At 38.0% G+C, this 27,993-nt stretch overlaps 2 protein-coding genes across 3 annotated transcripts in view; both read right to left on the minus strand.

Annotated features, from left to right (window-relative positions):
• Positions 1–27,993, minus strand: part of LOC144967429 (uncharacterized) — a 126,366-nt gene that overhangs the window by 74,852 nt on the left and 23,521 nt on the right. The window contains exon 1 of one of the 2 annotated variants that reach the window (XM_078904612.1): positions 4,176–4,492. The exons of the other annotated variant lie outside the window; for it this stretch is intronic. The gene's annotated coding sequence lies outside the window, so the exon portion shown is untranslated. Of the gene's footprint in view, positions 1–4,175; positions 4,493–27,993 lie in introns of those variants that run through there. 2 annotated transcript variants of the gene reach the window in all.
• LOC144967428 (dehydrogenase/reductase SDR family member 6-like) lies at positions 17,876–27,978 on the minus strand. The gene is made up of 3 exons (XM_078904609.1): positions 27,922–27,978; positions 25,984–26,076; positions 17,876–18,779 (listed from the first exon to the last, which is right to left on the minus strand). Exons 1-3 carry the CDS (start codon positions 27,946–27,948, stop codon positions 18,726–18,728), a joined length of 174 nt encoding a protein of 57 aa, XP_078760735.1. The 5' UTR covers positions 27,949–27,978; the 3' UTR covers positions 17,876–18,725.

The following is a 27,993-nucleotide window of genomic DNA, read 5'->3' on the forward strand; positions in this document are numbered from 1 at the left end:
TATCAAATTAAGAAATTAAGGAGCAGGCACCGGTGTAAGATATAGAACTGACCAAGTGTGTATGAAGAAAGGTGTCAGACAAAGCAAGAAAGAATAATACAAGAAAAAAAACTCAAGAAAAAAAAAACTATCCCAAAAAATCAGTCTACCTTGACTGGGGATTGAACCTCAGGCCTTCTGATTACTGGTCAGTGGTCTTAGGTTCGATCCCCAGTCGAGGTCGACTGATTTTTTTGGGATAGTTTTTTTTGTCCTGTATTTTTCTTTCTTGCTTTGTCTGGCACCTTTCACACACACACACATACACACACATCCACACACACACGCACACAAACACACACACACATACACACACACGCACACACACAAACTTGTTCAAATCTTTTTCTTTTTTTTTGTATCCAAAAGTTGACAAGCATTATCTCTTACATCAAATAAAATACAATGAAAAGGTTAACAGAAACCAGGATAAAGTCCGGCTCCATTGGCTCATGGCTCATGGCTCTGAAGGCTCCATTTATTGACGTGGTCTGCTGAGAATCTAGCATTATCTCTCGAATACCCTAAGTGTTATTGATTGAACCAACCAAACTGTTTGCCGTACTCTGGAAAAAAACAACTCATATTTTAAAATTTGGCCAGAAAACTCGTCCTTCAAATATCGATTGATTTAAATGGCCCTCATCTTGGCAAAAACTCTCAAACCTGGGACTTCGCGAAGTCCCAGGTTTGAGAGTTTTTGCCAAGATGAGGGTCATTTAAATCGATCGATATTTGAAGGACGAGTTTTCTGGCCAAATTTTAAAATATGGGTTTTTCCAGAGTACGACTGTACTGGCTACTGGCTGGCTACTATACAGCATGACATCAATAAGAAGATTGGTTTTGGGGTATTGCGAAATATCCTGTGGTTTTTTGGGGGGAACTGTCTTTTTAATTAAAAACAATTTGAGCTTTTATATATGTACAGCCCAATATCCACCAAATTATGTGCTCAAAGAGCTTTACACGAAGTCTCAAGCCAACAGTAATAACTAACATGAAAGACAAGAAAAGGGCACAGCTTTGAAGTTTTACTACATTTATTTTTCGACAGACACAACGTTGCTAACGTTCACTTTACACCGAAGTATGAAGAGAGAATGTGAGTGAAGTACCTTTTCCAAAAACTCAACTTTGGGCGGCACATTAAGGGATACGTTTCAAGGAATTACCAGAGTCATACCACAGGATTAAAAGCCTGCCGTACTATCATAGGTTAACTGATATAGGTGAACAAAATAAACTGTTTACATGATAAGACCGTGTGCTGTTTATCATGGAGGGCACAGCTGGTACGAAATGCCCAAGAGACTTGTTTTATCTCTTATCCGATAAGTTCAGTTTCGCATAATATTTCGTGGCTATGTGGTCTTGTTGTGGTGTGACATTCGCTTTCGGATCGGAAGGTCCTGGGTTCAAGTCTCGCTCGGCGCATAGTTGAGTCCCTGGAAAAGACTCTTTACTCACATTCTCTCATCGTACTCAGCTGTAAAATGAGTACCTGGCCGTTAACAGCGTTGTCTCTGTCGGAAAAATTGTAATATCGCCTAACAGGCGTCATGTCATGTCTCATTCTAGGTGTTACGTGTTGCCGTTGGTCAGGGACCCTTTGTAAAGCGCTTTGAGCACGTTTAATGGATATTGCTTTATATAACTTTCTCATTACCAGCCATTTTTATAATTTCCCCCGAAAATTCACACCCACCAACACAACAATAGACTTTTCCTACTCAAACAAAAAAGTAACAAGTGAATTCTAGATATACAAAATGTTGTTCAGCAAAATGATGTCTACAACACAGTGTTTAGTATTTATAGCTGTAGGTAATCAAAGCATTTCTTTAGATTATGTGATGTACAGGAGAAATCAGAATGAGAAAACTGTCGGTTGCATCGTAAGGTATGTGACGATTTTCCTATGGTTGGTAAGGAGAGGGATAATAAAAACTATAGTTTAAAGCTCTCGTTTATATAGCCTAAACTCGCAGTGATAACAAATCGCCAAAAACAAGCAAAGTGGTCTACACCACAAACGGATTAAAGAGGGATTAACGCATGGTTTAATCGTGTTGTTATCAGTGTCACCAACAACAAGAGTAGCCTCAATCTAGCTAAAGAACTGAACAAATGTGTATTAAAGGTGCCAGACAAAACAAGAAAGAAAAATACAAGAAAAAAAAACATCCCAAAAAATCAGTCAACCTCGACTGTTGGATAGCTCATAAGGTAGAGCCAAAATCTCCTCGGCGAGCCGGAGTTGCCGTTCCAGTAAGGTCGCGGGGTCGAGCCCCCATCGACCCCGCGAAGTTTTTATTCTCGGTTTCCTTCTGGCACTTTCTAACTCACTTCATTATTTTGTTATTATCAACATAAGTGCCTGCTCCACTTACTCTCCTTATTGTCTATCAGACTAGAGGTCTAAATAATGCTGGTCATGAAGAAAGATCATCCATCTTAGATCTTTTAATTCCCCCCCCCCCCCCCCTCCCATATATATATATATATATATATATATATATATATATATATATATATATGTGTGTGTGTGTGTGTGTGTGTGTGTGTGTGTGTATCTTGCTAGGTACTAAAATAGTTATGCCACCTTATGATTCAATATGTAACCTATTCATAATTAGTCCTCCTTCAGAAGGACTGGTTACATACACACTTCCAAAGTGTTTGGAACCGGAAGAGTAGATGGTGTGACGTCACGACTGCTCTGCCCTATTCATGTTGATTAATTTGGCTTAAAACTCCATTTTATCGATCAAGTTTATTCTAACATTACAGCTAATGAAGGGGGTGGGGAATAAAGGACATGTTACATTCAATAAACTTGTTGCGTTGGAAGGGACATTTTGGTTTGACAGTACTGCATGGATTGGTGGTGGCGATGATGATGATGATGATGATGATGATGATGATGATGATGATGATGATGATGATGATGGTGGTGGTGGTGGTGGTGGTGGTGGTGGTGGTGGTGGTGATGATGATGATGATGATGACGACGACGACGACGATGATGATGAGGAAGAGGAGGACAATTGCCTTTATCAATCCATCGATATAAATGAACAATAGGAAACGCCAAAACGATTGAGAAATTAAATGCTCCACTTATTTTCACTTTCCATGAATAAATCATGTTAAAGTTTGTCTTTGGTCGATCGAAGTGAGAAGGTGTTAAATGGAAAGCCCTATTCAAATCTGTTTTATTATTTGGTGGAGCCCGAGGTATGAGGTATCTATGCATTTCCATCGTAAACTGATATTGTTGTGGTCATATTTCTGTTTGTTTTTGGTCTCTCTCTCTCTCTCTCTCTCTCTCTCTCTCTCTCTCTCTCTCTCTCTCTCTCTCTCTCTCTCTCTCTATCTATCTATCTATCTATCTATCTATCTATCTATCTCTCTCTCTCTCTCTCTCTCTCTCTCTCTCTCTCTCTCTCTCTCTCTTATATATATATATATATATATATATATATATATATATATCTACTATCTCCCTCTTCCACCATCTACCCCCCCCCTCTCTCTCTCTCTCTCTCTCTATATATATATATATATATATATATATATATATATATACATATATATATATATATATAACTACTATCTCCCTCTTCCACCCCCCCCCCTCTCTCTCTCTCTCTCTCTCTCTCTCTCTCTCTCTCTCTCTCTCTCTCTCTCTCTGATAAGCTATTTTTCGTTCTACCGCTAACTGTTTGTCGAACTGCACTCACATATATTCATTAATTCATGTATTCGTCCATCCACTCAACCATTTTCATATCCAATCTCTCTCTCTCTCTCTCTCTCTCTCTCTCTCTCTCTCTCTCTCTCTCTCTCTCTTCATCTCTACCTATCTATCTCTCTATTTATCTACCTATCTATCTATCTATCTATCTGTCCATCCATGCATCTACCTATCTATCTATCTATCTATCTATCTATCTATCTATCTATCTATCTATCTATCTATCTATCTGTCTATTTTCCTATCTATCCATCCATCCATCTAGGTATCTATCAATCTATCTATCTATATATCGATCCATCCATCTATCTACCTATCATTGTGTCAAATCGCCACCAAGGAATAAAGAAAAAAATTTTGTTTCACCAACACTTACCTCAAGAAGAAAAATATCACAAACTGTATTAAAGTATCCTTCAAAACCACTTATTGCATGAACTTCGTGTCTCGTGTTCCAGTGATAAGAACACAACAACAATCCCAAGAATTGTAAAGGACCTATTTTTACTCCAAGGTACCTAGAGGGTTATCTGCTGATAAGTCTTGTCGAGAATCAAGACAGACTTAGCACAGGGAAGACTTCTTGTGTCAATATTCAACACTATGTCAAACTATAGCCTAAAGACCTAGGGGGCCACTTCGTGTAAAGAGTAAAATACACACAACATGCGCCATATGTCGAGAGAATGAACTAAGATAAATGTACACATTGTACCGAGAGCGTTCTGAGCAGGAGGGGTTAATTAAGCAAGAGGTCCACTAGTCATAATGTCAGACTGGGTGAAAACGTAGGCTTCGTTAGCTATCGTGGACAAAAAGAGTTCTTCATTTTAAGAAGGGACGTCCACCAGAGGAATGTGAAGAGTAACGTGTATTCAATAGTTGAACCAATGTCGTCATTTGTTACTTTGAAGACAGCTAACATCAACACACTTCACACTTTTTTATGATCATTGTCGCCTTGCATTGTGACGTAATTTTAGGGCAGTGTCAGGCTATAAGTTGATGAAAGCTACGGCCTGACAATTAAATAATAAATAAATTAACAGATTCCTTTATTCGTCTCCAAGGGGAAATTTGTCTTTAGGGTCTAATCCAAGGTAAGACTGTAATAACCCTGGCGTCAGCCGCAGTGCAGCGCAGCAAAGTGAGCTAGGGAGAGGTGACTTGCTCAAGGCCAACGATGAGGCGGATAGTCGAACTCGGTACCTTTTGGGTACGAAGCAAAGACCGTACCGCTGATCCCCTGTCCACCCATATTACTTTCACCCCAATGACGCATATTCTATTCACAAAAAGAAATTTAAATGTGAGTTGTTGTCAGCAGTGCTCAATGAGACAAATGTCGTTGGTTGTACTGTTGAATACGACTATAAACTTTTTGTGTATTTGTTCAATTAATAAAGCGGAATGAAATGTTGTGTATTTTATTTAAACACATATCATCAATTTCAAATAACTTGTTTACCGACTTGACATTGAACACCAACATACGGAGGGAGCCCCTAAGTTTCATGTCTCCATCGTTTTAGTCTCCGATAGTATTAATAAAAGAAAAGAAAAGAAAATTCCCATTATTCATGTCATTGGGAAATTTATCTTTAGGGTCTATTCCAAGAGAAGACTGGAATAACCCATGCGTCAGCCGCAGTGCAGCGCCGGGAAATTGAGCTAGGGCAAGGTGACTTGGTCAAGGCCACACAGCGCAGCAGGGGGTGATCGAACTCGGTAACGAAACGTCTGAATACTAGTCAGTGGAGACATGCTCTTAAAGGACGAGAAAACGAAACTTTATTGGTGTAGCCCCGCCCCCATCCAATCTCAACTCCCTTGCTTGACTCACTGAGGCCATAGGTAACTCACTTAACCATCAAGTACTTTGAACTCAATGATGGGGTGAATACCAGTGAGTAACAACAATAACGACAATCGTTGTTTTCCTTTAAGTTCAACGAAAACTCAGCGTGAGACACTGTGTACTGTGTACCACCATTGAAAGTGAAGCTGCGAGAAGCTGTGAACTGTTAAATGTTTTGCACAAAAATGAAGATAGCAAGCTTTTAAAAACAATTTTTAAAAGAGCAAAATACCAAGCACGGAATGTTTTGGGCTCAAATTTCTTCTTCAGCCAATCACAAAAGTGGTAAAAACGATAATTTCGTATTTGCCGACTAGACGTGCAAAAACTCTTCTTGATAATAACAGAAAATGAAGTGAGTAGAAACGTGCCAGAAGACAATAGAGAATAACATTTTCGCGGAGATCGGGGCTCGAACCCACGGCCCTAAGGATACGACAACTCCGCCTGATCGTGAGAGTAACGCTATGCAGTCCACGCAATCCACCACTCCAAAAACAAAAAAAAAGTGGTTTCAAACAAAGTCTCCCGACTTATTGAGGTCATGGGTTCAACACACACAAGCTCCGCGAAGTTTGTTTACAAGCCAGCAGTAAAGGCTAAAGAGAAAGCTATATTCTCAACACAAACATATAGATAGTTTGCGCTTGGCTAAGAAGTTCACAACATTGCCATCCGGAAGAATAACGGGCCAATACACAAAACTGTGTGTAACCATAAACGCTTATAGTGAAGTTAATACAGTTTAGTGAGCATTACTCATAAATGCGGATGGCAAAAAACAATAACAAACACCTGAGTGACGTCTACTTACTTCGAACTATCTATAGATAGAATGAAGTTGACGTCACTCGGGTCTTTCTTATTGTTTTTGCTATCCGTATTTATGAGTAATTCTCACTAAACCATATTAACCAGACTGTAAACTTTTAAGGTTACACATAGTTTTGTGTGTTGGCCCGTTTTACTTCCCTATGGCAATATTGTGAGTTTCTTAGCCAAGCGCATACTATCTATAGAATAATTCAAGCATTCAAGTCTTCCCTTGGAAAAGACCCGAGGGATAAATTTCCCCTATGGGATGAATAAAGGGAATTTTATTTATTCATCTTTTTTAAAAAAATAATTAAACAGTGTTACCAATAACACTTAAAGAATGAATGAGGATGGCGTCACCAAGGTCTTTATATATTGATTTTAGACAGCCAGTAAAGTGATAGACGTCTTGGTTCTCACGAAATTATCTTAAATTTATAGCTAGACACGTAGTCGAAGGGAGCATAACCACGCCCCCTAGGAAAGTTGTCCGAATGAAAAGTTAGTGTTAAGCTCATTAAACCATACGGCATTACTGAAGTTGACTGAAGTGAAGAATATATCAATAAAGATGAGAGAAGATAGATTGAAATGGTTCGGACATGAAAAGAGACGAGAAAGAGAATACGTGGGAAGGAAAGTATTGGACTTACAAATAGGGGTAAAGAGGAAAAATGGACGCCCAAAGACTAGATGGTGGGATACGATTAAGGATGACATGAAAGAACTGGGCCTGGAGGAAGATGATGCTCTAAACCAAGATGCATGGAGATGTGGCAGCATTCATTATGGCAACCCTGCAAAATGCGGGATAAGAAGAAGAAGAAGAAGAAGAAGAAGAAGAAGAAGAAGAAGAAGAAGAAGAAGAAGAAGAAGAAGAAGAAGAAGAAGAAACCATTGGCATTATCTCGATCGTATGGTAAAATACTCACAAGTCTGCACGCATGACCAAAGAATGGTACTATCTCAAAAATAAAACTATGTGTAACCTTCAACGTTAAAAGTCTGATCGAGCGAATCAATTGAGAGCGAGATGCCCTAGATTAAACTTTGATATAGCGCAATATCCACTAAATGCGCTCAAAGCGCTTTACATCGGGTCCCTGACCAATAGCAACATGTAACATGTAGAACGAGAAATGACGCCTGTTAGGCGATAATACAATTATTTTAAGGCAGAGACATCGCTGTTAACAGCCAGGTACTCATTTTTCACCTGAGTAAGATGAGAGAAAAAATGTGAGTAAAGAGTCTTTTCCAAGGAGTCAACTGTGCAGCGAGCGAGGTTCGAACCCAGGACCTTCCTATCCGAAAGCGAGTGTCGCACTACATTTCTACAGACATAATTGGATTCAATAGTCTGACGTCACGTCACCCAGCAACGGCGGCCATCGTGGTTCTAAGCAAAGAAAATCGGTACTTTTTATTCTTCATGCTGGCTAGAATTTTTCATATGTCTTATGATCAGAATGTGTAAAAATCAAAACATGATCAGATTTATAATGTTTTTTTTTCTCCTCTGGATACGTTATTATGCTCGTCTGAGAAATATTTCATTGGGCATCCACCATTGTTCCGATAGTTTAGAGAGAGCCAGTTACTTAGTTACCAGGCGTCATTACGAAGGAAGTGACGTTACGAATGTTGAAGGGTATGGGCAGTAAGTAAGCAGTGAGAGCCAACCACACAACTACTGGCAGTCCAAAAACAATAACAAAGAGGGCAGAGTCACGTGAACTTCCTTCATTATATTGTCTGTAAACAACCAATATGTTTGTCCGAGCGGGCTTGAGGGTGTGTCAACAAATCTCATGTTTTGATTGGTCAATAATCTTCTGGTTAATCACAAGTGTTATAAAGGTTACATAAACACAATTGTGTGTGTTTTTCCGATTGATCTTGTAGGTACAATTGGTAGATAGTATTTTACTTAAACCCACAGCATCATTGAAGCTACGCTCATAAGTAAAATACTCAACAGTTCTATCCGCCAAAATAATAGTTATCCACAAATAAGACTTTATCATTAAAGTCTATAAAGAGAGAATTTAATGAGATCTTTTCACCTCACTGGAGGTCTTACAAATGTAACAAAAAATTGAGTCACCCATCCAGGCACTCATCATGCCCACTTTTACTTGCTTTCGTTTATTCTAGACGAATCAGTGGGCCATCGACTGAAAAATAGAAGTAAATCGGAATTCATATTTGTCCTTGTTTTTGGCTGGAAAAGAGAATCGATTCTAGAGTTCTTGCGAAGTGGCCGAGTGGTGAAGGCATTACCCGGAAGGACCCGGGTTCGAGCCCCGCTTCAGGCACTTTCGGTTTTTTTCCTTGAGCAAGATTATTAACCTCCAATTTGCTCACTTGGACAACATGGGTGATACCTGTTGACATCAGACATTTGTTTGAAGAGTTATCTACATTCCTTCGTGGAATGCCTAGGCGGCGATGTCTTATGATGTTGTGGCGGAAAAGGAATAAATTTTTTTAATGGCTATTTATAGATAGAATGAAATTGACGTCACTCGGGTCGCTGTTATTGTTTTTTGCCATCCGCATTTATGAATTAACCAGACTATGAAAGTTCATGATTACACAGAGGTTTGTGTGTTGGTCCATTATACTTCCGGATGTCAGTGTTCTGAGCTTCTTCGCCAAGCGCTTTCTATATATAGATAGAACGAAGTTGACGTCACTCAGGTTATTGCTATTGTTTCTTGCCATCCACGTTTATGAGTAATTCTCACTTAAATGTATTGTCCAGACTACAAAAGTGCATGGTTACACAGAGTTTTGTATGTTGCTTCCGTTATACTTCCGGATGGCAACGTTGTGAGCTTCTTAGCCAAGCGCATAGTAATTATAGATATAATGGACCTACACATCCAATTATGTATAACCATAGTCAGGGTAATACAGTTAAGTGAGAATAACTCATAAACGTGGATGGAAAAAACAATAACAAAGACCTGCGTGATGTCAACTTCATTCTATCTAAATATAGATAGTTCGAAGTTGACGTCACTCATGTCTTCGTTATTGTTTTTTGCCATCCGCGTTTATGAGTAAGTCTCACTTAACTGTATTATCCAGACTATAAACGTTCATGGTTACACATAGTTTTGTGTGTTGATCTGTTATACTTCCGGATTGCAATGTTATGAACTTCTTAGCCAAGCGCATACTATCGAGAGGGCGAAATAAGATAAAATCCCTTGAATGCCCTTTATACTAATATAGTAATGCTAAAAATGTATTGATTAAAAGATCACAATGAGGATAAACATGTTAAAAATTTAATCAACTTAAATGTACCTTGGTGTGCTGCCTTTTTATTAAAGAACACAGTATGTGCTATTTGGTTACATTGCATATACTGTGTTTTTAAAAGCAACGGCAGCATGTGTGATGTACAAACATATAACATCTTTAACCGTGACATTTCAAGAACACACACACACACACACACACACACACACACACATACAGAGAGAGAGAGAGAGAGAGAGAGAGAGTGAGAGAGAGAGAGACACACACACACATGCATCCATACATATAGAAAATAACCATAATAAGATAACAATGCATGCCATTTACATACAAGATTGAAAGTATTTGTCTACAGCAGCGCAAACAAGTTTTGTTCATCATAATATATAAATCCCCCTTCATGTTTACGATTAATTCAAACTGCATTAACCAGGACTTAAGTGTTCAAGGTTAGATAATATATAATTTTGTGTGTTGGTTCGTTATACTTCCAGATGGCAACGTTGTGAGTTTTTTAGCAAAGCGCTCGGTTAGCCTATCTGTCGATAACCTGTTTTAGGGGCAATTCAGAAAATAACAGCTTTGAGAAAATCCCTCGAGGCAGCGATAGGTGGTAAGCAAGAGCTGCAGCTTCGAATTCAATTCAATTGTCTTCTTTAAGCCAATACACAGCTTTCAAAAGGGGAGAGCTTTTTTTAATGTTTGTTTTCTTTTAAAAAAAACTCTTTCGTCTTTTGGGGAAACCAATCCAGCTGCATTATGGGAAATTGTCTAAAGTCGTTTAATTTTGGAATCAATAGGGGCACACAAAAAAGTGGAACAAATTACAATAATCGAGTTGATAAAACATCGGGATGTAATTTGTTGTTTTTCTTTCTCTCGGCGCTTCTGAAATTAATAGCTTGAAATGAGATTTTTTCCTCAGCCCAGGCTGACATCAATTCCCTGCGAAATGCAATTATCTGAAAGTTCATTATCAATGAATGTTAGTGTGCTGTCCGCAAAGTTTTGTTTTGTCAAAATGTTATATTTAATTCAATTCACTAAGGTTTATTTTTAGGCAGTTGCCAATATAACTCGTACAAGAATAGAATATTTCTAACCAACAAATTAAGTTAGTAAAATCAATAATAAAGCAAAACAAACAATAATGATAATAATATTAATAATAATAATAATATAATAATAATAATAATAATAATAATAATAATAATAATAATAATAATAATAATAACTAATAATAATAATAATAATAATAATAATAATAATAATAATAATAATAATAATAATAATAATAATAATAATAATAATAATAATAATAATTATAATTATAATAATAATATTATTTAAAATGAGATCAATTATAGACCATTTTACTTGTAGATACAGAAACGTTAATTACATTATTGCTACCTTGTGGCGAGAGGTTAAGGCATTGCGCTGTGATCCAGAATGTAAGGATTCGAACCTCGCTTCAGGCATTTTCGTCTTTTTCCTTGGGCAAAATTATTTTTGCTCAATTTGGACAACATGGTTGATACCTGTTGACTTCAGGCGTATGTTTGATGGAGTATCTATATTCCTTTGTGGAATGCCTAGACGACGATATCTTATGATGCCGCGCGGACGGCACAGTTATAGATAGTATGCGCTTGACTAAGACGTTACCATCCGGAAGTATAACGGACCAACACACACAACTGTGTGTAACCAAGAACATTTATAGTTTGGTTATTACTGATTAGTGAGAAGTACTCATAAACGCGGATGGCAAAAAACAACAACAAAGACCTGAGTGACGTCAACTTCGAACTATCTATATTCTATTATTTCCTTTTAGGTTACCCTCATAGCTCAATCGTAGAGCACTTGTCTCCGTACTGATTCCGGGTGCAATCGAAATATTTTCTGACACCCCCACTCCCGACCTTCCACTTAATATGGATTGGTAAGCTGGGTCTGTAAATTCTGGCGAAAAGTACTTTGCGATAGAGCAGTGTTCAATCCAAAGGGTTTCAAGCAGTTGCAAGACCGTTTAACACTCAAGAAACCGGGCAAAACTCTAGCTGCATTGCCGTAAGGTTCTGATGGACTGCTCTTTTCTCTTCTTTCTTCAGTCCTCATCCCACAGTGGGTATGGACCACCAATCAAACTTTTCCATCCTCTTCCGTTGTTGACAACGTCACTACCACAATATATCTCATTCGTCTGTAGTGTTTCATTCATTCTGTTTTGTTGATAAAGGGTAAACCCGAAACGTCCAATATATCTGTTTTCGTATATTAAGTTGAAGCTTACATTCAATTTCACATTTTTATTTATCACTGCCGGGTAGACATGTACATGGACATGTATGGGGGTTTAGGACCAAAAATCCACAGGGCACCTTGTCCGATGCAAACCAGTCCCTTCGCTTGTGGGTCAGTTACTCTGTCAACTTAGCTCTCTTTGGCGTTTTCATACAATCCTGATTTGCATTTCTATGTTTACTTTGTCATGTTTGTTTTGTTGTTTTTTTATTATTTCTTTTTTCTTTGACTTAATTTGTGTTTGCGGCTATGTGGTCTTGTGATATGACACTCGCTTTCGGATCGGAAGGTCCTGGGTTCGAGCCCCGCTCGGCGCATAGTTGAGTCCTTGGAAAAGGCTCTTTCCTCACATTTTCTAACCGTACTCGGGTGTAAAATGAATACCTGGCCGTTAACAGCGTTGTCTATGTCGGAAAAAATTTCGCCTAACAGGCGTCATGTTTCGTTCTACATGTTACGTGTTGCTGTTGGCCAGAGACCCCTTGTAAAGCGCTTTGAGCACGTTTAGTGGATATTGCGCTATATAAAAGCTCAATTTTTTTATTTAGCAACAATTCATCCTTTAGTTCCCGATAAGCTTACTTCACTATTTTTGTGCGTCAAATCAGCACTTTGGGTCTTTAAATTATCTTCTTCTCTTATCCTAACTCTGTAAGGTCGAGTGCTAAGAGACGGATAGGACTTGGAACAGCTTTTCTCTAACCTGGGCGGTCAGAGCGTGGCCTTCGTTAACTTGTAGCCTTCCTAAACACATAGCCCGACCATGGCCTTTGTAAACTCATGGCCTGACACTGAGCAACAAATGACGTCAAAAGACCAGTCTTTGGCCCCAAAAGAAAACAAATCGTGAGTTGTATTCAACAGTTCAACCAATGGGACCACATGTTTCCTTGACTCTACTGACGACAACTTACTAACTAGATGCTCCACAGACCTAAATAAATTACGTCAAAATATGGGTCTTAGCGTAGCCATCGTAAAGTTATAGCGATTTGTTGTCTTTTGTGGCCAACGATTTGTCTTTTGACGTCCCTTTATGGTCAATGTCAGGCCATAAGTTAACGATGGCAAGGCTGACACTGACCAAAAAAATTACGTCAAAAGACAAAGCCAGCCCACCATAAGAAAACAAATCGTGAGTTCATATCCAATTGTTCAACCAATGAAATCGTTTGGTCCCTTGACCATTACTAACGACAACTCACTAGACGGTGCACTAACCTAAAAAGAAAAGGCCCAGTATTAGGCCACAAGTTTACTTAGGCCACGTACGGCCCTGACCATAGCCATCGCTAACTTATAGCCTGACACTGACCAAAAGATGATGTCAAAAGACAAGTCTTTGGTCACAAAAGAAAACAAATCGTGAGATTTATTCAATAGTTCAACCAATGGGATCACTTGTTTCCTTTACTACTAACGACCATCCACTAAGCTTACGTCGTGTTTTTACCCCTTGCCAAATCTTTTAATACGTATTTTTCCAGAGTACGGCAGTTAAATCGAAAAGTGGCTTTGACCTTGAGCGTTAAGGAGATACTGGCACTATCTAAATAATTTTTACGTTTCCCCTATCACCCCTTCACATTGTTTGATCAGTGTGGTATTAAATGTTTGAATTGAACTAGAAAACTGTCGTACTCTGGAAAAAACAATATTTAAAAATTTGGCCAGAAAACTCGTCCTTCAAAAATCGATCGATTTAAATGACCCTCATCTTGGCAAAAAAAAACTCTCAAACCTGGGACTTCGCGAAGTCTTCCTTAAGTCCCAGTTTGAGAGCTTTTGCCAAGATGAGTGTCATTTAAATCGATAGATATTTGAAGAACGAGTTTTCTGGCCAAATTTTTAACTATTGGTTTTTCCAGAGTACGGCAGAAAACGATCAAAGATAATGGACTTGTGTAACCTCAAGACAAATAAGAGTCAGCAAATATAAATATTACATGTAACTCCAGATCTTGTGTCAGGAGAATTTGGGTCACATGCAGTGTTAACTGCAGTTTTGGTAATCGCTCTTCTATGAATCCAAAGATTGCGTTTAGGAATTCCAGAGAGGATTATCAGCGGCGTGACGTATTGACGGCATATGGTGGCGCCATGATTAGAAGAAAAAAAATTCTTAAACAGTGAACAAGATTAAGAGAGAGCACATGTTAAAAACTCTCTTTTTTGGAAAGGTGGGGGGAGGGTCGATGATTTCTACGAGTGTACAAAACTCACAAAAACAAATAATTCATGAAAACAACACGCGACAACACTGAGATACAAGTCCCGTGTGAAAAGGTCTTTGTAATTATTCTTTGTCAACCATTTAAAGGATTGGATTTGGTAGATAATGCAATCAATATGTGATAAATGTAAATCAAAAGAGAGAAAAAAACCTATGACAGAAATTACTTACTTTTAGTACTTCTAAAGAAAATCTGCACGGCGATGTTTCATCTCTGCAAATCTTTTTATAATTTGTTTATTGAAATCTGGAATGGCATTTGGCATCTATTTCAGCTTTGTGAATTGACAGAATCATTAACGACTTTAACCGCTCCTGTTTCATTGAATTGCGCAAGAAATTTTTCACTCTTTTAAGGGTGCTAAAACAACGTTCAGGAGGTCAAGAAATACGATGGAAGTGGTTAAGGTCACTATAGCTTATAGATGTCCATGATTTGTCAGTGTTTGTTGTATCTGTAAAAAGTAGACAATAAAAACAAAAGAAACGTGTTTCTTTGTCTAAACTAACTGTGCGCCATTCATGTCTGTCATACCATGTCACTGAAAAAGAGCGTTTTCGAGATTTTCACACCTGTGTTAATTCAAAATCAGTTGGTTGGTGAGGAACTAGTCTTTTTATTTCTAATTTGTCATCTAGTGTCGATCTCCCAAACGGTCGGTGAAGTAAAGAGTCAACTTGATTCATTGCAATTCATTGTTTAACAAAACAAAACTTCAAAGTATATCTCAAATAATGGAAATCAGTGGAATACGATTAATGATTGCACAAATAAAAGGTAGATTCAGATCTTAAAGCATCACATAGAAAAAAATCACTCCACTTAAGTACTTAAGAAATCAAAAAACACACCAAAGTATAACTGTTGACAATCTTCGCTTTCTTTCTCTGACTGACACAAATACACACGCACAAACACACACACACACACACACACACACACACACACAAATAAACACTCATACACACGTAACCATCAACTCGGCACTACAAGCAAGAAAAATGTTGGTAATTTCGTCCCCAATGCTTCGTGTTGCAAATAATTACTTTATTCAATAATCGTGAAAAAGAGGTGGGGGGAGGGGGATTTTGATATGTCATATTTTTAAGTTTTATGTTGTTTTTCTTTGCTGCTCAGAAATAAACTTAACAATGATCAGTGTTTTTGACAGTTAATGTAATATTTTGGATGGCCGAAGTTACCCTAATTATGACGTCCAACGGTGGAGCTCTCAGATCCTGGCACAAGTCGAGGGTTTTTCCGCTATTTGAAGATAGTATAATTCGTCCCAGTTTCTCGCTCAATCAGCTGTAGCGATACTAATGGATAGAGCATTAACTGGAGCTCGGATTGCTTTGCACCACGGTGTTGATTCGCGCAGTGATGTCACCAACACACGAGTCGGCGCAGTGCGTGATTCGGAACCTTGAATAGAGTGGAGACTAAAAAGGCAGTATGTTGTTGGCGAGTTGGCGAAAGACAGTGGAGTTAAAATTTCTCAGTTTTATTTTTAATTAAATTATGCCGTTAATGATTTTTAAAAGATTGGTGCGGTGCCTGGCACCATTCGATCCAATGGCCCCACGCCCCTGAGGATTATTGACTATGAGAAAATTTGAAAAAATGGGACAGTCAAAAAAGTTGTAGATCAAGAATCGTGACGTCACTTCCCTCGTAATGACGCATAGTAACTTATGCCCCGGAAACGATAAACCGATTACCTTATCAATATCAAAAAATATCACTCCGACCTTAAAACTAAATACATATTTGAACTCAGCAGGTCCAAATTAACAATGTCCAAGCGTACACGCCCCCGATTTAATGATTATTAATACATTTTCTTTTTATTTAGTTTTAAGATCGGAGTGATTTTTTTTATACTGATGGGCAAAACGGTTTACCGTTACCGGTATACCGGCCGGAAGAACGTTAGGTGTGTAGGGGGCATTAGAAACTGGTTCTAAACTATCGAAACAATGGCTGAGGCCCTTATGAAATACTTCTCCGACTAGCATAAAAGTGTATCCAGAGGAGAAAACATTATAAATCTGATCATGTTTTGACTTTTATACATTCTGATCACACGAAATGTGAAAAAGTTCTAGCCAGCATCAAGAATAAAAAGTACCGATTTTCCTTGTTTAGAACCAAGCTGCTCGTTGCTGGGCGGACGTGACATCGGACTATTGAACCCTATTGAAAGCACACGAGAAAGAGTAAGACAAACGGGAGTGGTTCAAATGGGGAACATATGTAGATTCTAAGAGCACACTATCAATGGACTTAGTTTGAGATCACCTAAAAGTCTCATCCAGACACAAACACAACCCCATACTAAATGGATTACACGCAAATGTTTACAAATCATTATGTATTTATAACAACAACAAAAATGCAACTACATAACAGAGAGGTCATTTGTAATGAAAAAAAATACCACCTCCCAAAACTATAACTATACATTTGACCGTTACCCTCCCAGTCAAGGACTCCAGTCCAGGACTCCGGCCAGGGCTAGGACAAAACTGAGTACCTCATTCCAAGACGAAGACAGAAAGCAAATCGGAAAAGATATAAAGGCATAGAAGACACAGCGAGACATCCTGCCCACAATGGGAGATCAAAGGCCCCACCCAATGAAAAAGACATGAAACTAAAATTTTGAGACTGTTGTCTGAATGCCGTATTTGGTCCTCAGGTTCCTTTATTTTGGATTAAATAAACACTCAAGACAGCCAGAAATCTAAACGCTTTATTTCTATTCTGAATAAATAAACAGCTAAGTGAAAACATAAGAAAACAATTGTATACACACACACACACACACACACACAAACGATATAGATGATGGTTTTATATTGAGCGATTCCTCATCATCATCAACAAATCAGCGTATCTTAATTATATATTTCTTGATATAAAATTGCACCAGGATATAATATAAAATATATTATATGGAAGAATTGGAACATTAGATTGACCGATTTAAATACAAGTTGTTTGGCCGTGTACCCAGCCTTACGTTTCTGTCACATGATAACCGGAAATGTGACATTTGCTGTAACTGTTACTCTGCCGTACTCTGGAAAAAACACATATTTAAACATTTGGCCAGAAAACTCGTCCTTATAATATCGATCGATTTAAATGACCCTCATCTTGCCAAAAGCTCTCAAACCTGGGACTTCGCCGAAGTCCCAGGTTTGAGAGTTTTTGCCAAGATGAGGGTCATTTAAATCGATCGATATTTGAAGGACGAGTTTTCTGGCCAAATTTATAAATATGTGTTTTTTCCAGAGTACGGCAATACTGTTACTTTCACCATTAATGTTACTGTATCTGTAGCTTTAGCTATTATCATAATTGTAATTATTACTGTTATTGTAACTTATACTGATAATGTGACTGTAACTGTTACCAATGTAAACGTGATTACTTTATCAAACATAACGATTTTTCCCACAATTGTAAACAAACCACAGCATCGATTATATAATTTGTAAGAGTTAAGTATCGATGCTTTAGATCGAGTTGATTTTAAATAAGTTACTTCAGACAACAATAAAAATTGATGAATAATTCTTTTTTTTTAATCTGGAAGTTTTCAACAAACTAGCATTTCGTGTAATGGTCTTATAATTTTAAATTCAAAATAATCATAAATAGGAAACGTGCCTAGGACTACCAAAAATTTGTAGAAATTTTGCGATATCGCCAAACACAACCCACCATCACCAGTCTTCCTGTCCTAATCCTACGAGTAGGGGTCCTGGTCACACCTCGACTTTAACACCTCTAACACACACACACACACATACACGCGCACACACACACACACACACACACACACACGCACACACGCACACACACACACACACAAATCAAATATCTCATTCTCATCTTAAATTTCATAACAATCAGGGGGCCATTCTTTTCATAACATTATGGACCCGTAAGTAACCGTGTTGTACACACGAGTCCGGGCGTGGCCATCGTTAACTTTATAGCCTGACACTGACAAAGAAAAATGACATCAAAAGACAAATCTTTGGCCGCAAAAGAAATCGTGAGTTGTATTCAGTAGTTCAACCAATGGAATCACTTGTTTCCTTGAGCTCTAACGACAACTCACCAGAATCTACACAAACCTAAAATACGACGTCAAACTTTCAGTCTCAGATGGTTCTAGCGTGGCCTTCATGACGTCAAAATGCCAGTCTTTTGCCACAAAAGAAAACAAATCGTGAGTTGTATTCAATAGTTCAACCAATGAAATAACTTGTTTCCATGAGCTCTACTAACGACAACTCACTAGGCGGTGCAAAAACCAAATAATGACGTCAAACTACGGTTCTAGTGTCAGGCTAAATGTTAACAATGGCTACGGTCAGTCTCCATGATCGACACACGAGCCAGGGAGTCTTCCTTCATCTCACAGGCTCCAACCTCCGTCGATGATGAACTCTTGTCCTGTCACGAAATCGGACTGGAAAGATAGAGAAGTTTGGGAAATACAAAACAAACAAACAAAAAAAAAAAAAAAAAGGGGGGGGGGGGAGAGAGAGAGGGAGAGAGAGAGAGAGAGAGAGGAGAGAGAGAGAGAGAGAGAGAGAGAGAGAGAGAGTAGTGTTTGAGACGAGAGGGGTGGGTCGAGGAGGGGGAGAGAGAAAGAGAAATAATTCGCAATTTGAAAAAATAAAATAAAATAATAAAAAAATAAATAGGCAAGGAAAAAAAGTAAATAGATAATGAAATGAATAAATAAATAATTTAATTAATTAATTAATTGATCATTAATTGATTAGCAAATATTCCGATGTAATGCGGGATATTACACAGCCGAGATCGATTACACTCATCGGTGGAGTTTTCTAAAAATAGCACATAATTACCCAAATCTGAGAAGGTGAGAAAAGACGGTGGATTATTAGGCGAATGGGATCTGGATCTGTCTGAGACAGGAAAGGATGTGTTTAAAAAGTCAGTCCGAGCCATTCTAAATTCTAAATTGAGCTTTTATATAGCGCAATATCCACTTAACGTGCTCAAAGCGCTTTACAATGGATCCCTGTCCAACAGCAACATTTAACAAGTAAGATGAGACATGACGCCTTTTAGGCGATATTATGATTTGTTTCGGACAGAGACAATGGTGTTAATGGCCAGGTACTCATTTTACACCTGAGTGCGATGAGAGAATGTGAGTAAATAGCTTTTTCCAAGGACTCAACTATGCGCCGAGCGAGGCTCGAACCTTCCAATCCGATAGCGAGTGTCGTACCACTAAACCATAAAGCCATTAGGCCTATGTAGCAGGAATCATTCCCAGTTTCTACAGCGTGAAACGGACAATAGGAATTGCTTGCTATCCTTTTGATAGGATGATAGTCCATTGCAAAGAGTATGCAGTGACGGATATTGTAAAAAGTGTAAATAGGAAAAGGACACTTCACAGGCGACTAGTGCTGTATGAAATTGAAATTTGGTCCCATGTGGCCTGCTGGTGGAATTAAATGAAACGTTTTGAAGCCGATTGAGCATGGTGATTTCGTGGAGATTATCTACATAGAATATGTGCTTATATTTATATCTATTTACAATCATCCGAAAATAAATTAGCATGAGGGATTAAATTCGGTCCTTTTGTTAGTTTGTGAGGTGACTGCTCTATCAATTGAGCTATCGGGACTACCACCACACACCCTTATACACACATATAGATAGTATGCGCTTGACTAAGAAACTCATAACATTGCCATCCGGAAGTATAACGACCAACACACAAACCTGTGTGTATCCATGAACGTTTATTGTCAGGTTAAGACAGTTCAGTGAGCAGTACTCATAAACGCGGATGGCAAAAACAATAACAAAGACCTGAGTGACGTCATCTTCGAACTATCTATACATACATACATACACACGTACGCAAACAAACACACACACACACACACACCACGTACACACACACCACGTTACACACACACACACCACGTACACACACACACACACACCACGTACACACACACACACCACGTACACACACACACACATCAGCCCTTTTGCTTGTTGTAAGGTGAGTCCTCTATCAACTGAGCTATCGGGACCACCACCACACACCCTTATACACACATACACATACATACATACACACGTACACAAACAAACACACACACACACACACTACGTACACACACACACACACACACACACACATCGGCCCTTTTGCTTGTAAGGTGAGACCTCTATCAACTGAGCTATCGGGACTACCACCACACACCCTTATACACACATACACACATACATACATACACACAATCAAACACACACACACACACACCACGTACACACACACCACGTACACACACTCACTGCGTTCAAACACACTACGTACACACACACACACACACACACACAACGGCCCTTTTGCTTGTAAGGTGAGACCTCTATCAACTGAGCTATCGTCCCACCACCATCCTTACACACACATACTCACGCAAACAAACAAGCACACACACGCATACACGCACACACACACACACACACTACGTACACACACACACATTGGCCCTTTTGCTTGTAAGGCGAGTCCTCTATCAACTGAGCTATCGGGACCACCACCATCCTTACAAACACATACACACGCAAACAAACAAGCACAAACACACATACACACACATACATACACACACACATACATACACACACACATACATACACACACACATACATACACACACATACACACACACACACACACACACACACACACACACACCTGCGAAGACTGCTTCCCGTCTTGTGCCATAAAGTTGAAGTAACTCTACTTTTATTGGGTTTCATTTTTGTTTGTTTATAGATAGTATGCAGATGACGTCAATCAGGCCTTTGTTATTGTTTTTGCCATCCGCGTTTGTGAGTTGTTCTCACTAAACTGTATTAACCAGACTATAAAAGTTCATGGTTACACAGAGTTTGTGTGTTGGTCCGTTATTGGTCAGAATCAGCGTGGGTGCGCAACCGGATGCGCGGGTTGACGGAGGTAGGAAACAATAACAAACCCACATGGTTGCCATTACCTCCACCATTATTCTCGCTCACGGTTTGTGGAAAGCACTTCATTACAGGCACGTAATAGTGAATCTAGTTTTTGTTTTGAACATTTCTATTATTATTCTTTTTAAATTGACCCATATTAAAAGAAACATACAAACAAAACAGGCATGACCAGTCACTAACAATGCCGTGTAGTGTGTAGACAGTAACACAGTACGGTGAACATGACTGACACTGGGATCGGAATGTCGGAACCCATGAGTCGTTCGCAACTCTGCCTCACGTATTCATTTAATCAGTCAATTTAATTTTTATTAAGCTTGCGTAAAACATACAAACAAAAAAGACATGACCAGTCACTAACAATGCAGTGTAGTGTGTAGACAGTAACACGGTACGGTGAACATGAATGACACTGGGATCGGAATGTCGGAACCCAGTAGTCGTTCGCAACTTAGCATCGCGTACTCATTTAATCAGTCGATTTAAATTTCATTTAGCTTGCCTATTCTTCAAGTTTATGATATATTCACTTTTTCTATTTAAAAAGGGTAATCCAAACAGACCATAAAAACGATTTTATAATAAGCCGACTTCAACTTCCATCACTTACGACACGAACTTATTTTGGGTGTTTTTTTTTTTAACAAAACCGTTTGACTCAAACTAAAGCTTCGGCATTGGATAAGGAGCGAGGTCCCTGTTGCCATCTTGCTTAGTTTATACAGAGACTGGGTTGCCAGCTTGGCTGTTCTTGATAAATAGTAGTAAATAGCACAACCTTGTGCAATGAGAGATAGAGAGAGAGAGAGAGATTTTGAACAAAAAACGAATATATCTCTCTCTCTCTCTTACCCTCTCTCTCTCTTGCCTTGCCCTCTCTCTCTCTCTCTCTCTCTCTCTCTCTCTCTCTCTCTCTCTCTCTCTCCCCCTCTCTCTCTCTCTTCCTATTTCATCTGTCACACTGTTTGACAATCTTCTTCACCTGGCTCACTTGTACTTGTAATATCGGGTGTAAGGTAAAATTTTGAACAATTATTATTATTTATAAAATGCAGAAACTTTGCAAATAAACCGATAGACTAGATATTAATTCGATTCGAAAAGTGGAACACAAAAGGAGAATTTGCGAATACCCGGTCCAGACATAAGTGTTATGGTCTTATTTATAAAGTGCAGAATCTTTGCAAATAAACGGATAAAATAGAGATTAATTCGATTCGAAAAGTGGAACACAAAAGCAGAATTTGCGAATGCCCGGTCCAGACATAAGTGTTATGGTCTTATTTATAAAATCTAGAAACTTTGAAAATAAACGGACAAGATAGAGATTCATTCGATTCGAAAAGTGGAACACAAAAGCAGAATTTGCGAATGCCCGGTCCAGACATAAGCGCTATGGTCTTATTTATAAAGTGCAGAAACTTTGCAAATAAACGGATAAGATAGAGATTCATTCGATTCGAAAAGTGGAACACAAAAGCAGAATCTGCGAATGCCCGGTCCAGACATAAGCGTTATGGTCTTATTTATAAAGTGCAGAAACTTTGCAAATAAACGGATAGACTAGATGTTATTTCGATTCGAAAAGTGGAACACAAAAGGAAAATTTGCGAATACCCAGTCCAGACATAAGCGTCATAGTCCTATTTATAAAGTACAGAATCTTTGCAAATAGACGGATAAAATAGAGATTAATTCGATTCGAAAAGTGGACCACAAAAGCAGAATTTGCGAATGCCCGGTCCAGACATAAGCGCTATGGTCTTATTTATAAAGTGCAGAAACTTTGCAAATAAACGGAAAAAACAGATTAATTCTAATCGAACAGTGGAACACAAAGGCAGAATTTGCGAACAACCGGTCCAGACATAAGCGTTATGGTCTTATTTATAAAATCTAGAAACTTTGCAAATAAACGGATAGACTAGATATTAATTCGATTCGAAAAGTGGAACACAAAAGCAGAATTTGCGAATGCCCGGTCCAGACATAAGCGCTATGGTCTTATTTATAAAGTGCAGAAACTTTGCAAATAAACTGAAAAAATAGAGATTAATTCTAATCGAACAGTGGAACACAAAGGCAGAATTTGCGAACAACCGGTCCAGACATAAGCGTTATGGTCTTATTTATAAAGTGCAGAAAATTTGCAAATAAACGGATAAGATAGAGATTAATTCGATTCGAATAGTGGAACACAAAAGCAGAATTTGTGAATACCCGCATAAGCGTCATGGTCTTGTTTAAATGAAACAATGCCATTTAAAAAAATATATGGTCAATGAGTAATTAAGCTAAATATGCGGAGTTCAAATAGATAACTTGATCTGTGAATTTTTTTTATAATTAGCTGTTTTTATTCTCCATCATTTAGGTTATGTGATTAAGTTTATAATTGAAATACAAACTTTATCTCACTTATCAATGTTTTGCAATAAAGGAGAGTGTGAGTGAACCTGAGCAAAGGAAATTATTTGAGAGAGTGATATTTATCATGCTTTTCAGTTTGTAGTTGAATTCTAGAATGGATTCTTTATAGTTCTCATTGATTGTATGTCAGTATGTCAGTCTTTAGGACACCGATTACCCTAATGCGGCCACAATTTACAATGTGACGGCCACAAGCCCGTTAAACGCAGAGTGGGGTATTGTTGTTTGCAAGTAATGCTATGGTTTTAATAGGATATCTGTCTCCTATTAAAATACATTCCTGTGTTGGATTTTGGATTAAATTCATGTCTTCTTCGGATTTTGGGATATTTAATTTTCATGGATTGTGATTGTGATTTTCAAGACTATTAATGTAAGTAAATGCCCAAATAGATATTTTTATTCATTTATTCTTTCTTTATTTTTTTTAGTTTTGTTTTGTTTTGAAGCATTTATTATAAGAAATATTGTACATATGCACTTATACACCAAAGACTATATCCTTTCAAACTGCTTATTATTATTATTATTATTATTATTATTATTATTATTATTATTATTATTATTATATAATAATAATAATAATAATAATAATAATAATAATAATAATAATAATAATAATAATAATAATAATAATAATAATAATAATAATAATAATAATAATAATAATTAATAATAAGTGCATTGAGTGAAATCCCAATCATGGTTGCCCAAATAAAACTGGCGCTAGAATCCCGACTACCTGTCTAAACGAATGTTGTTTGTACGATACATACTAACTACACGTTCAATATCGGGGGCAGAAAATATACGTTCGGTTTTATGAAATTAAAACAGTAGTCCCACATTGTTCTTTGATGTTATTTGTGGTTGCATTTGCTTTGAAACTTACACATTATATTGTGTTACATTGTTTACAAAATATTTCTGGTACTCGTATGCATGTGTAGTCAACGGACCACCGGTCAATCGTGTTCTTTTTTTATTATTAATTTTGGCTTGACATCTTACATATGTGAATTTGACAGGTTGTTATGGATGGTAATTATAACATTAAGTGATTTTTAAACATTTTTACGGCGTTTTAAATGTCTTTCTTGCATTCATTGTCGAGCACCTCCACTTTTCTGTTACTATTTTAACGATCAGCTGATTTTCTCTTGCCTCCCCTTTAATTTCGCGGACTTTTTTCAGAACGAGGCGTGGGAGTGGCTAATACTTCCGGATGGCAATGTTGTGAACTCCTTGGCCAAGCGCATTCTATTCTATCTATAGATAGTATGCAGATGACGTCACTCAGGCCTTTGTTATTGTTTTTGCCATCCGCGTTTGTGAGTTGTTCTCACTAAACTGTATTAACCAGACTATAAAAGTTCATAGTTACACAGAGTTTGTGTGTTGGTCGGTTATACTTCCGGATGGCAATGTTGTGAACTCCTTGGCCAAGCGCATTCTATCTATACCTAAATCTCGAGCTGCCTAAATGAGTCAATAGAATGTATAGTAAAATAAAGGGAGTATGTAGAAATGACTCTTATAAAAGATACAAAACAAAGTAAACGACGTTTCTTTTTTATTTTATTTTTTATTGAGTTTTTATATAGCGCAACATCCACTTAACGTGCTCAAAACGCTTTACAAGGGGTCCCTGGCCAACAGCACCACGTAACATGTTGAACGAAATATGACGCCTGTTACTGTTAGGCGATATTATAAATTTTTTTTCTGACATAGACAACGCTGTTAACGACCAGGTACTCATTTTACACCTGAGTACATGACGCCTGTTAGGCGATATTACGATTTTTTCCGACAGAGACAATGTTGTTATGGCCAGGTACTCATTTTAAACCTGAGTACGGTGAGAGAATATGAGTAAAGAGCCTTTTCCAAGGACTCAACTATGCGTCGAGCAAGGCTCGAAACCAGGACCTTCCGATCCGAAAGCGAGTGTCATACCACAAGACCACATAGCCGCATAAAGCCTTTAGCCTTCTTCGGGTAACCAAAAAAAAAGAAATATGTTACTCACACACTCGCACACACACATTTTTACCGTCAATGTTTTAAATATATTATTATCTAATGCCAATGTAATATAACATATTTCCTTTTCTTGTTTACCTGAAGAATGCTCCTTCTCAATATATCTTTTTCTCCAAAAAAGAGCACCTTTTTTTACCAAGCCCAAGACTACCTACCTCATTGGATGCTAGGTAGACGACAAGTTTAGCTATTTCCTCTGGCGAGGCAAAACGACCCAGCTTTTGTCTGGCCATGAATTGCTTGATCATCTAGAGTATGGACATAAAAAAAAAAACCAATGTGAAATTAAATGTAAGCTTCAATTTAATTACGAAAACAGATAAAATGGACGTTTCGGGATTACCCTTTATCAACAAAACAGGATGAATGAAACACTACAGATGAATAAGATAATGTGGTAGTGGCGTTGTTAACAATCTCATTCATCAATAATGTTTCATTCATCATGTTTTGAAACCCGAAACGTCCATTTTGTCTGTTTTCGTAATTAAATTGAAACTTGGGTTAGTCTTCCATTGGAATAGACCCTAGAGACAAATTTCCCCTAAGTGATGAATAAAGGAAATTTTATTTTTTTAAATTCATTTCCTCTTCTTCATCTTCTATAATACCACCGACCACTACCTACACCATCAACGCCACCACCATCATCATCATCATCATAAACAACGTTTCGATTAAACACGACTGTCAGTGTGTAACCGAGACCATTCGAAGGTGGTACAAAATACACATAGTCGTAGGGAGATCGTGTCAGAACCATTATTTAGGCAAGGTATATAACTCCATAATTGAAAAATAACAATAAGTAATAGACTTAAAGTGACTGGGTGGCCTCCCCTGTCAAAAGGCATTATTGACAGTCTAATTCTTCAGACACATCTTCTCTTCTTCTCTACTATGATTTCACTATGAGTTCAATGTCTTATTGAGAGAATGCATTATCTACCAAATTCAGTCCCTTGGATGGTGGACAAAGAATAATTACAAAAACCTTTCCACATGGGACTGTTATGGCAACATTGTGGCTTGTTTTGTTTTTTGTTTTTTGTTTGTTTGTTTTTTTCATAATTGAGCTTTATATAGCGCAATATCCACTAAATGTGCTCAAAGCGGTCAACAGCAACATGTAACATGTAGGACGGGACATGACGCCAGTTAGGCGATATTACAATTTTTCGGACAAAGACAACGCTGTTAACGGCTAGGTACTCATTTTACACCTGAGTACGGTGAGAGAATGTGAGTAAAGAGCCTTTTCCAAGGACTCAACTATGCGCCGAGCACGAGCCTCGAACCCAGGACCTTCCGATCCGAAAGAGTGTCATACCACTAGACCACAAAGCCGCTTTAATGAAATGTGTGATATTGTGAGTTTTGTTCACTCGTAGAAACTATCCAGCCACCCAAAATAATGTTTACACAACTTTATATTGGTGCTATGAGTTAAGGTAAATACTCACAACATCCGATAGCCGGATATAACGTAACAAACACGAAAAAGTACTCTTTACCTTTAAAAAAACTTGAGCTTTTTTATATAGCGCAATATCCACTAAATGTTTATAGTCGGATTGATTCAATTCAGTGAGAACTAATCATTAAAATGGCTATCTAAAAACAATAACAAAGAGCCGAGGTATGTCAATATTAATTCTCACTAAACTGTATTATTTAGACTATAAACGTTCAGTTAATCTTTCGGATGGTAATGTTGTGAGTTTCTTAGCTTAGCAAGCTCACGCTATATATATATATATATGTGTGTGTGTGTGTGTGTATGTGTGTGTGTGTGTGTGTGTTGGTAAGGATCAATGTGTTTTCTTTCATCCATTCAATATAGGGAATGAGATTAGCGGAAGAGTAGCGTCCCTTGATTGGACGTCACCTTACAGAGAGAACGTCAATTTGGTTTTGAAGTGTCTCAAGCCGCTTTCACCGGAAGCGAGGACGAGAGACACATGCGCACAACCAACATGACGTTCTCTCTCTAATAACTTTTCCGCCAGTGACGTCACAGACTATGGGTGACGTCCAATCAAGGGACGCTACTCTTCCGCTAATCTCATTCCCTATAAGGCAGATCAATTTACCTCCTCAGGGTCTGGGTAGTCAGACATTCTTTGTCTTAAGGATGGGGTGTCGACGGTACCTGGAGGGGTGGA

The sequence above is a fragment of the Berghia stephanieae genome, chromosome 3 (assembly GCF_034508935.2).
Source record: "Berghia stephanieae isolate SIO BIC M18660-M18661 chromosome 3, UCSD_Bste_1.3, whole genome shotgun sequence".
Classification (NCBI taxonomy): Eukaryota; Metazoa; Mollusca; class Gastropoda; order Nudibranchia; family Aeolidiidae; genus Berghia; species Berghia stephanieae.

Bases quoted from the DNA above. Each gene is read 5' to 3' on its own strand.
- LOC144967428 (XM_078904609.1), bottom strand. From the start codon at position 27,948: ATGTCTGACTACCCAGACCCTGAGGAG. The intron at 26,077-27,921 runs GTAAATTGATCT...TCCATACTCTAG, and splicing joins ACTACCCAGACCCTGAGGAG to ATGATCAAGCAATTCATGGC. The intron at 18,780-25,983 runs GTAGGTAGTCTT...CTATCTTTCCAG, and splicing joins TCTACCTAGCATCCAATGAG to TCCGATTTCGTGACAGGACA.